Raw genomic sequence first — 11,664 nt, forward strand, 5'->3', positions numbered from 1 at the left:
GCATCCGAGAAGGCCTCCTCACTCCTCCTCTTTTCTGCACAAAGATCCTCCAAATGCTCCGGTGATTGCGTGAAGGAACAAGCACACACATATTTGAGTTGGTGCAGTATGTGTGTTGTTGTTGGAAGCATATTTCTTATTAATAAAGTGACATGACATTGGGGAAATACTGCCTCTGTCATGAGGGCTGGAGAGGGGGCAAAAGTACCGGTACTCATACTCAGTACTGAAGCAGAAGAACAGATATTTGAGTCAGAAGAGACCAGTCAAAGTAAAAGTTTGGATCTAACAGCTCAATTCAGACTTGGAAATCTACTGTCATAGAACAGTAAAATATTATTTGAACATTCAAGTAGGTGCAATATTCATTTTAACAATCTATATATTAGTGCTGTCAAACTCTTAAAATATTCAATCGCGCTTAAATGTATAACGGCCACAGTTAACTCATAATTAATCAATTAATCAATCAATTAATCTGTGTGTGTGTGTGTATATATATATATATATATATATATATATATATATATATACACAGTATATATATAAAATTATCATTTGGTTGTGGAGGCCTTCGAGTGAGTGTAGCCTGTTTTGCTGGTTTCTCTGTGTGGTGAATTAAGATATATGGTACATGATCTCTCAGAATGATGGCATGTTCATGTCAGTGTATGTTTCAGGTGCGTCTCTCGGAGGGAAAAAGAAATGTCGAGCTGCAGTGTGGCGCGGCCCGCAGCAAAACAGGAGACATCGTCTGCTGGTACCCACTTGTCAAATAACGTGCGCTTTTAACAAAACGCAAGGCTATTTAATGCAAGAGGAGCTGTTTGTTTGTAGTTCTTGTTGTTACTGCAACCAAGACAACCAAGCCATATTTCCCTAACCCAAAGCGTTTTGGGGAATAAGCCTAAACAGGAAAAGCTACTGTGGACTTTGCCAGAGAATTTGTGGAAATAATATACAATTGACCAATTACACTGTGTAGGTAACCATGAGTAGCACACAGTGAATGTATTGGACAAAAAAAAGTATGAATGCTTTTTTTCCCCCACTCATCCATATATTTCTGTCCATCCATCAAATTTGGCGCAGTAAAGTGAAAATTAAGTTGTGATTCATTTGTCATTCAGAAATAAAACCACTCACGCTGTCAACAACGTGCCTTGCATGTTCTTAACAGCGCGACGTATTTTCAGCAGAGCGGTCAGCCGTTATTCCCTTGGCGAGCGGCGGGAATTCTGTCAGGCGATCGGAGCCCACTACAAAAAGGAGAATGCGAAAACAACCGACAATGAAACCCCCGCAGATGCAAATAGCTCCTTGCCAAATTGTTTTGGTCTGGTTCGCAGCATTGCTGAGAGGAGAGCTTGGAGCAAGACGAGCGTGAAAGTGACAGACAGCGCGACGCTTATGCTGCTCACAGGTACCACGTGCAGTAGGCCACGAAGTTCAAGTTGTGTTATGGCACATGCTGATGCTGCGCCATTGGTGTCCATAAATATTGCACATTCCGTTGTCACGCCACATTCGTCATAATCTGCTCTCGTTCTTATGTACGTAATACTGTATTCATTTGTTTTCCATTGGCAGCCTTGCAAAGGCTCTTGTGTAAGTGACTTAACGTTCTTTTCTATATGGGAGAGAAATTGTTTGGCAATATTACAAAGTGATTTTGCCAATAGGACATGAATAATCCATACATCACATCACGTGATTTGTCATCCATCCATTTTCCATACCGCTTGTTCTCATTGGTGGTCTTGAGCAGTAGCGGTTTCTGGTATGTGCAAAATGTGCGGCCGCACAGGGCGATACTTCTTGGGGGCGGGGGGGCTTCCCAAAGTGGCATTCGCAGAGATCTATACAAAACCTACATTAATCAAATAAAAGTCGTCTCAGTATTGCCAGTTTATGACCTGTTATTGAACTTAAATGCCACATGGTTTTATTTAAAATTAAACGTGTTGACGGACTCATCCTATTGTAAAAGTATACTTAATATGTTCACCGTTTCAATACAGTGAAAAGATATCCTAATATTTATTCACAGTGAGTCAAATCACGCTCAGCATAGTTACTTTGTCTGTTGATGATTCGCAGAACTCGCAATGATTAAAACAGGAGGAGATATCACTCTGTTGAGCAATTCTCAATTTTTATTGTGTTATGTAATAGGATCTAGAGAGCTATAACCCCCCAAAAAAATCCTGAACGTATTTCAAAATAAATCAGACACCTGCTGTGTCCCTTGAATATAATGCACAGTGATTGTCCAAAGGAGCAATGCTGGCAATTCCTCAGCGTCTGGGTCGACTCCTTCTCCTCAAAATTGATGGCCTGTCAACGCAGCTGGATCACCAGGCACTTATGTGTTTAAATTCCACAAAGATTTATGAGATAAGTGAGAACATCTATTATCTACGAGTGGGTGTGTAGTTTGATTCCTACAGTGTATTTTTTGGGATGTAAAGAAAGAAGTTGCGTTCACCTGAGGGAGCTCGTCACTGATTGTTTGAAGGATTTCAATTTCAGCAAAAATGATTGTAAATCGATTGCATGCCGAGGCATAGAGATTTGTGATTTAGGGATATATTTTTCTTTTTTAGTTTATGTTAATTTTTTTAGTTTTTAAGCAGACGACTGGGTCGGATCATTTGTACTTTAAAAAATTCTAATTAATATACTTGTTCGAGTAAAATATTTTTTCTCAGCGATTCATTCTGTTTTGATGTTGACGCTTTAGCTGGGAATGTGCAGAATTGCCGCTGTCTTTTCTTTTGTCGTCAGCAAGTTGGATAAGAAGTGAAGTTGTGGTGAATACGTTGATGTTGAGGGCAGCCTCGTAGGAAAGACTGACAGACACCGGCCAATACGGAGACACAATTTTCCGCATGTGTTCCAGTAGAAGATGAGGGAAGAAATAACTCTACCCCACTGTGTGTCATCAAGAAGTGACTCTAGTGTGCCTGTTTAAAAAAAATGATATATATATATATATATATCTGGCAGAGCTCAGACAGCCGAGCTGGAACGGTGTTAGCGGAGGCAAGCGCGTGGGAGGTTACTTTGCAGCAATGTGTACGTGCCGCCTGTGAATAACCCCCAAGATGAAAAATGTCAGCATTTATTTAGTTTTTCTCTCCGGTGTCAAACTTTGCAGGTCATACACTCCGAGGGATGTGTGGCGCAAAAGTCAGGAGGTGAAAGGGAGTCTTTCAACTGGACAGATTTCACAAATGTTTTGGGAAGTTGGAAACCGGGGAGGTCGGCCTGCCCGTTCCTCCCTCTTGAGGTTCTTGCGGTGTCAGAGCAAACAAGAGAATGTAATGGAGAGAGCTTGTAGAGGACAGAATGTCAGCATAAACAAGCTCCCTTCGCAGCGCTGTTCTTGCAAGTGGATTTCGTAGTGAGTCAAGTAACGGCAAAGTCAAAATTAGTTTGAGGAAGATAAACCTCTAACCCACGCTTGAACTAATATTGATCCACTGTACTTGAAGGTCGGACATATTTGGATCAGTGGGTGGTTTGAGGGTTTCCCCAGACTCACAAAAAGTGAAATGAAAGCCATTTAGCATCTTGTTCATCAAGAAGAAGCTCTTGTCCTTGGGTGTCTTGAAAGGAGCTTATAAATAAAATGTATTATTATTATTATTATTATTATTATTTTGTGGCATGTTGAAAGGTTATTTGGGCAAAAGTAGGGACGTGTCATTAGCTGCTGTGACACATGTCAGGAATACAGATGCAGTTCAAGCAGACACTAAAAAGAAAAAAAACCAGGTGTGCTCGTGTATCCTACCGTCTGGATTTTCGAATGCATTCCGTAGAGGAGAAAACATAATTCTGATGAAGTTGTTTTCTAAATATTTATATTAGTCGACGATTAAAACAGACCCCGTTTCAGCTTCAAAAGTAATTTTATTTCTGATCAATAAAGTGTCATTAGTACCAAACTGCGATGACTCACAGGAGCCAATCAACGGTGGACGAGCTACTTGTCACACAACCTGAAGTTGATGTAGTAGTTTTTAAAATTGTTGGGACTGGACTGCCTGTCCTCCATTTGTCAAACTGTTCAAACTGCCTTCTTATAGCAATTACGGCAATGGCTCAACCTTTTTCTTTCCAAGGATATCAAACTCACTGGTATTGATAAATGAGGCCTGGAAATGACTTGTCTGCTCTCACTTAACTGAAAAAGACAAAAAAAAAAAAAAGAAATGCACTAGAAGACCTGTGTTAAACATTAATGAGTGGCTGATGTAGTGAGTCATGGCTCGCTTGCTAAGGGTTCACAGCAGGAGCGACATGAGCCAGTAACACATCTTAATCTTTCACAACAACAGAGACCAGACATAAGTTGCTATTATTATCTTTTTGACCACGCTGGACTTTTTTTGTTTTTTTGGTTTTGGGTTTTTTAAATTCTGGCTGCCCTCACTGACGCACCACACTTTCACTTGTAAGTGAGTGGAGATGTTTATTTTACCTGTGAGGTTTTAGTCACACTCGAAAGAACATATTTGTTAGGGTTATGGTGACAAATTCCTGTTCATAGACGGGATAGGAAGCTCTTTTCCTCAGGTTAAAGTGCTCTTTCATAATTGTAGCATACACAATGTTCGAATGAAACATAATAGCTATTACCGTGGTCACAAAATTAGGTACACTTTCATAATACAGTATAAAAATGCATATATATATATAAAAATCTGCCTTTATAAAGATAACACGACTCAGAGACCTTCAACATTGTCTTATGTCTCATATTGGTTAACCCGTTTTGCTACGTGGGGAAATAAGAAATCTCTTGACAAAATTACACCCTCGATAATCGTAAGAGTATTTGCTGTCCAAATTGCATTTCATTCTAGTATGCAGGTGTACCCAATAAAGTGGCCAAGCAATGCAGTACTTAAAGGATGCAAACAATATAGGAACAGACTTTCTGACATTGAATTATGTTAAAAAAAAGTCTGTGTGAGCTTATATTTTTTAAATGATTTTTTTAAAGTGTCTCATGTCTGGGCTTGGCGGTGATTTTGAAATCCAAAGGCCTCAGCGTTAAACCGTAGGAGCAATTTAGTGACAGGTCTTCATCTGGGCATTTCTCAAAGTGACATTGTTGAAGAAGGATGGCAAAGAACAAAAAGATCTCCACCTTGGCAATCTGGTCACCGACGCAGCGTCTTTTTCCCGCTGAGAAGATCATTACGTTATTGGTGAGGTCCTTGTCTAGGGAGCCGTTTTCGTCGAGGAACCGCGAGGGGTCAAAGATCTGCGGGTGCTTCCACTTGAGGGGATCGTGATTGATGGACCACTGATTGATGAAGACCACCGTGTCTTTTGGAATGCGAAGACCCTCTATAGTAACATCCGAAGTCGTAGAGTGGGGGATGGTGACGGGCACGAAACTGCTGAATCGCATTGTTTCATAGATGAAGGCATCCAGATAGGCCAGGCGACCTCTGTCCTCCACAGAGGGAAGCCTGTTTGGCCCCACCACCTTGTCCACCATCTGCTGGAGCGTCATTTGAATGTCAGGGTGTTTCACCAGGAGGAGAAGTATCCAATCGAGAGCGGTGGAAACGGTATCCAGACCCGCACCGATGAGATCCGCTACCGTCCCCTCAGCGTAGTCCTTGGCGAGTCCCTTTTCGCTCTTCGTCTCCTCAATGACCCCGATGATTGCATCGCTCATATCACGGGTTACCTGCGGATCGAAGGTCTTTCTGTGCTCTTCTACCTTGCCCTGAACAAACGTGAAAAACTCCTTGTTCAGGTCTTTGAACTTCCTGAAAACACTGCGGACAGGGTTTGGGAAAGACTGAAGCCATGGCATCACGTCCACCAAACTGCCAGCTCCGACGCTCTGCCCAAAGTCGTTTACCCGCTGTAACAAGGCTCGGAACTCGGCATCGTCGTGGCCGTACCGTTTTCCGAAGCACAAGGCACAAATCACATTGGCGGCGGCGACTGTTAACTCATGGGCGGGGTTGAAATAATGACCCTGAGCTCCTAGTTTCAGGAACTCTTCAACCAGTTCCTTAGCTTCTGCCGCAATTTGGCACTCAAAGGCTTTTTTGGTTTGGCTGTTGGCAGATGAGAAGGCTCTGATGGTGGATTGAACAATTTTCCTGTGCATCTTCCACTCTTGGCTGTAACTGGTGAAAGTCATGCTTTTCCCTCCCGACACGTACTGAAAAGACAGAAAGTTTGGTCTGCCGGCAAACTCCCTGCTGTGCTGAATCAGAGCTTGGCGGATGGCCCTGTCGCCGTTCAGGACCACGACGTCGCTGCAACCCAGCCTTATCTGATACACGTTGCCGTATTTTTCGGCTAGTTTGGCGAAGGTGATGTGAGGCATCTGGCCCAGCTGCATGGCGTTGCCCACCACGGGCCAGGCGAAAGGTCCCGGCATTCTCCTCTTGAGCCTCAGGTTCCTCACCCACAGGCCGAGCTCCAGGCAGATAAGAAAAAGAAAAGTTGCAACCAAAGCAGGTTGGAGCTGTCCACTCAATTCTCGAGCGATGCTGCCGCCCTTCGCAGCAAACCCGCCGTCCGCCTGAGTCATCGTGTTATCCCGTGTCGTCCGTCCTCCTCTGCATCCAAAGAAAAGAGAGCTCGGTTAGGACTTGAAAGCTTTTCCTTTCGTTTCCTTTCACATCCGACGCCTCATTGGTGATTAGACCGAAGAAAGGCAGCAGTGGCAGCCTCCATTGCAGTTTGGGACAAGATCGGGATGAAGCTGAGCAGTTAGCTTTGGTGCGGCTCGTCTTCAGATGACCGCTTGAGAAGGAAGCGGGTTGAAGCTTTCTCTTATATGTATCCCTAAGGTGGGAGGGCTCCGAGAATTAGTTTTGTTTTTTTTAAACGATTACGCTCCTCCCTTTTTGACCACACTTTGCAGACCTTAGTCCCACTTCGGCCTCCTTCCAGCAGCATCCCTTGTAGAATGACTGCAAAGCGAGACATACGTCACCTCAACGAGATATTTGCGATTTATGGGAATGAGCGAGACACGTGTTGCGTAGCGAGCGAATTTTCGACCAAAATTTAAGACTGTATAAATACGCTCATCATGCTAGTCAGGTTGCTTTGACGATGACTGCTCCTCCGTCAAACCTTTTATGTATTATAGCCCCAAAAACGGGGGTATAATAAAAGAATCAGCCATTGAATAAATACGGAGAGGAGGTTTCTATGAAATGCAGAGAGTTGGAAGGTCGAAATAGGATTCAAAACTCCATGCTCTTTCATGACCCCGTGAAATGCGATGGTCAAGTCTAGAGCAGTCTGTTGTCTCATTTCAAACCTTGTCGGGAACACTTGAGCATGTGTGCATGTGAGTGCTTGTGCAACAAAATGAAACACTTAAAAAGTCATTGTCTTGCGGTCTTGGTTATGCGCAGCTACAAATCAAGGTTTGTTTCATTAAAAAAAACAAAAGAAGACTAATGACAAACAAATAGACAATGGTGGCATCATTTTGCTGCCACATGTTTGATAGTAAAGCCGACATAATACAGCGTGCGACTGTGGGATTTTATCTCATGACAAGGAATAACACAAAATGAAAGCCAGACACAGAAAACATTCACCCTTTCTTTATTGTTATTATCAGCATTCATTTCAGGTACAGCTTATTTTTTGTTCGTCACACCAAGCCTCCGCTAAGTAGTTGGTTGCAGAAGATCGACCTGGGCGGAGCGTGCAGGCCTAAAGACGATGCGGGAACATCCGTGTGGCTTTGAAAACTTTGTAAACAAACACAGTCATGATAATGCCTCATGGGGGGAGTGAGAGAGAGAGAGAGAGAGAGAGAGAGAGAGAGAGAGAGAGAGAGAGAGAGAGAGAGAGAGAGAGAGAGAGAGAGAGAGAGAGAGAGAGAGAGAGAGAGAGAGAGAGAGAGAGAGAGAGAGAGAGAGAGAGAGAGAGAGAGAGAGAGAGAGAGAGAGAGAGAGAGAGAGAGAGAGAGAGAGAGAGAGAGAGAGAGAGAGAGAGAGAGAGAGAGAGAGAGAGAGAGAGAGAGAGAGAGAGAGGAAAAAAAAGGAACATGGCGCACATCTGTGCTGCGTATTGGTGGGAGCGATGTTTGGCAGGCGGTGCTCAGGGGGGAACACTAGCGATACAAAAGTTTACATGCATTTTCTCTCATGGAGGTTGATAAAAGACTTCCTCTTCACTTCCAAGTTCTCGTTTCCACTCTTATCATCCCTTTTTGTCCGATGTCTTCACATGTTTTATGAATACAGTAGATGATAGTAGACAGATAACCGTATTACCCAGACCTTATCAAACCACGTTGTAAAAGCACAAAAGGTTAAATATATTTTTCGATATTATGACTGAGAACATTGAGTCAACAAGTGACTGTTAACATTCGCGAGCATTTATGACAATATTCGCTTAAATGGACATTAAAGGTCGGTAGATGCGCCTGTGCAGATCGTACATATTCATGCAAACAATAATATAATAATAATTAATAATAATAAACTCTTAATACTGTGTAGAAAAATTGGAGAACTGTTTTCAATCTTTTGCATTGATGCAAAAAGTCCACTGGCCTAAATTCTACCTGTTTGACACTCCCACACTACCAACGCATGTTTAAATACATTAAATAGGAAAATTTTACAAGAAGACTGAGTGCAGGTATGCTAGTACGCACTGTTAAAATGTCACCGGTGTGGATGTGTGGAGAAGTCTCTGCTGGCCATGAGTCACCTTGCCGATAGCATGCAGTTCACGCTGGGGAAACCAAGCCGAGCAATTTTCCTCTGAGCTTAGCGGTGACACAATACCTGAGGGGCTTCAACGAGAGCCCGTAGGAGCAATCCTGGGTGAGGGGCTGCAAGGGGTCGCTCTCTAAGCTGCACTGGTGCAGCAAGACCGCCGTGAACAAAAACATTTCCACCTTGGCGATCTGGTCGCCGATGCAGCGCCTCTTACCTATCGAGAAAATCATGACGCTGTTGATGACGTCCTTATCGAGGGCTCCGTTTTCACCCAGGAAGCGTGAGGGGTCGAAGATATGCGGGTCCTTCCATTTCAGGGGGTCGTGGTTGACCGACCACTGGTTGATGAAGACCACCGTGTCTTTGGGGATGCTGAGGCCTTCGATGGTGACGTCTGAAGTGGTGGAGTGGGGGATGGTGATGGGGACGAAGCTGGTGAAGCGCATGGTCTCGTAGATGAAGGCGTCCAGGTATGCCAAGCCGCCGCGGTCCTCGGTTGAGGGCAGTCTGTCCGGGCCCACCACTTTGTCGATGAGGTCATGCAGCTTTGCCTGCTCCTCGGGATATTTGACCAGCAGGAGCATGATCCACTGCATGACTGTGGAGACCGTGTCTTGGCCGGCTCCGATCAGATCGGTCACCGTGGCTTCTACGAACTCTTTCGTCAGTACGCTTTCTTTTCCGTGCTCGATCACGTTGATGATGGCGTCGCTCATGTCCCGGGTCACGTCCGGATCGAAGGACTCTCTGTGTTCCACCACTTTACCTTTCACATAGGCAAAGAACTCCTCGTTGAGATTCTTGAAGTTTTCGTAGATGCTGCGGACCGGGTTGGGGAAGGATTGGAGCCAGGGCATCACGTCAACCAGGCTGCCCGCTCCAACCGTCTCTCCAAACTTGTCTATTCTTGTCAACATGGTCCTGAACTCCACATCGTCGTGCCCGTATCGCCTCCCGAAGCAAAGAGCGCACAAAACGTTCGCGGCGGCGACCGTGAGCTCATGAGACGGGTCGAAATATTGTCCATCTGCGCCGTGTCTCAAAAATGCTTCCACCAGTTCCATCGCCTCAGCCATGACGTGCAGCTCAAAGACTTTTTTGGTCTGACTGTTTGCAGAGGAGAAGGCTCTCAGGCTGGACTGGGCAATTTTCCGATGCGCTTTCCACTCTTTGCTGTAATTAGTAAATGTCAGGCTTCTTCCTCCTGAGATCATCTGGAAGGAGAGAAAGTTTGGCCTGCCGGCAAACTCCCTGCTGTGCTGGATCAAAGCCTGACGGATGGCCCTTTCTCCGTTCAGGACCACAATGTCACTGCAGCCCAGTCTTATCTGGTACACGTTACCATATTTTTTGGCCAGTTTGGCGAAGGTGATGTGAGGCATCTGGCCCAGCTGCATGGCGTTGCCCACCACGGGCCAGGCGAAGGGTCCCGGCAGTCTTCTCTTAAGCCTCAGGTTCCTGAACCAGAGGCAGGCTTCCAGACAAAAGAGGAAGATGAAAGATGCAACAAGAGCTGGCTGGACCTGTCCACCCCACTCTCGCATGATGCTGCTGCTCTTCACAGCAAAGTCAGTGTCCACTGCCATCGGGACAAATGTTCTGGCGCCGCTTCAAAAAAGGCTTCGTTAGCTCAAAATATGTGAAAAAATATTCTTTTCAGTTTGATCAAGTAAAAATGAATCACTTTTGTCCAATTCATGAAATGCCAGTGGGTTTACTAAAAGTGAGTGTGGCAAAAGGTTATTTATTTATTTTTGGGAATGATTTAAGGTTTGAGTAGCTGCCTGTCCCTGCTCCACCTTATATATTTCTCTGTTAGTGGGCAGGGCTCGGCAAGGATGTCATACTCCTCCCATTGTGGAAGTCCTGCAGACCCTGCTTCATTGTCTCCCAGACGCGGAGCGCTCTCGAGGGCGAGCGTCCTATGAGGAGCGCGCGCGGTAAGAGAGCGCGGCTGGAGCAGCAGCAGAGACTCTGCACCTGGTGAAAGATGTAGCGGAGAACGCGCCGCGCCGATTTGTTTTACTAATTGGAGGACTGACAACGTTTGCACCCCTCTGCGTGCAACTTTTTGACATTATATTTAATTCCATCTTTTTTGGGAGGTGGGGGGCGGTCATTGGAAGACTTGACTGTGGTCAGGAAAAAAAATTGAGAAAAACGGTTTGTGTAACTTTTGGTTTGAGATTGAAGTTAATATTTACAGTGTGGATGAGTTATTTGTTGCGGGTGAAATTTGTTTTGATCAGCGTGGACTTGGAGGACCGCGTGTGTGTTTTAACCTGTGTTTGAATGGGGCTGTAATTAATTAATTTCAGTGAACGCTGGCGGTACTTGTTTGAAATAAACTTTTTTTTTTTGCCTGTCAAGTTACCTGGTTTTATTTAAAATAATGTGTGTTGAAAAACTACTCACAATATATTTAAATAAATGAGTTTTGGTGTTTTATTTTTAAGAAAGGCTACATTGGAAAAATGCTGTACTTTTTATATAGTGTGTATATAACTCATAAGAGGAAGCACATAACTCCTACTCTGGCATCCCTTCACTGGCTCCCCATTCATTTTAGAGTTCTTTTCAAGATCCTCCTCTTTGTTTTCAAATCTCTGAATAATCTCGCGCCACCTTACCTCTCTGAGCTCATCCGCCCCTACACACCTGCCCGGCGCCTCAGGTCTGTGGACCAGTCTTTGTTAGAAGTACCAAGAACTAAACTGATGCTCAGAGGGGATCGAGCCTTTTCTGTTGCTGGTCCCTCTCTCTGGAATGACCTCCCACTGAACATTCGGCAAGCCTCCTCGCTGCCCATTTTCAAAGCCCTCCTCAAAACTCACTTGTATTCTTTGGCATTCGACTCAGCATGACTTACATTTGTTCTTGGTTTTACTGTTTGGTGCTTTCTACCACCTTTATTACCAATTTG

The 11,664-nt window shown here is 44.5% G+C and overlaps 2 protein-coding genes across 2 annotated transcripts; both read right to left on the minus strand.

The window, feature by feature from the left end:
- Window positions 1-3,898: 3,898 nt before the first annotated feature.
- On the minus strand, window positions 3,899-6,832 carry LOC127614600 (cytochrome P450 1B1-like). Its single transcript, XM_052085917.1, has one exon. It carries the CDS (start codon window positions 6,572-6,574, stop codon window positions 5,009-5,011), a length of 1,566 nt encoding a protein of 521 aa, XP_051941877.1. The 5' UTR covers window positions 6,575-6,832; the 3' UTR covers window positions 3,899-5,008.
- Window positions 6,833-7,591: 759 nt separating this feature from the next.
- On the minus strand, window positions 7,592-10,687 carry LOC127614599 (cytochrome P450 1B1-like). The gene has a single exon (XM_052085916.1). The coding sequence runs from the start codon at window positions 10,325-10,327 to the stop codon at window positions 8,750-8,752; it is 1,578 nt and encodes a 525-aa protein (XP_051941876.1). The 5' UTR covers window positions 10,328-10,687; the 3' UTR covers window positions 7,592-8,749.
- Between the last annotated feature and the right edge of the window lie 977 nt (window positions 10,688-11,664).

This window comes from Hippocampus zosterae, chromosome 14, assembly GCF_025434085.1.
Source record: "Hippocampus zosterae strain Florida chromosome 14, ASM2543408v3, whole genome shotgun sequence".
Classification (NCBI taxonomy): domain Eukaryota; kingdom Metazoa; phylum Chordata; class Actinopteri; order Syngnathiformes; family Syngnathidae; genus Hippocampus; species Hippocampus zosterae.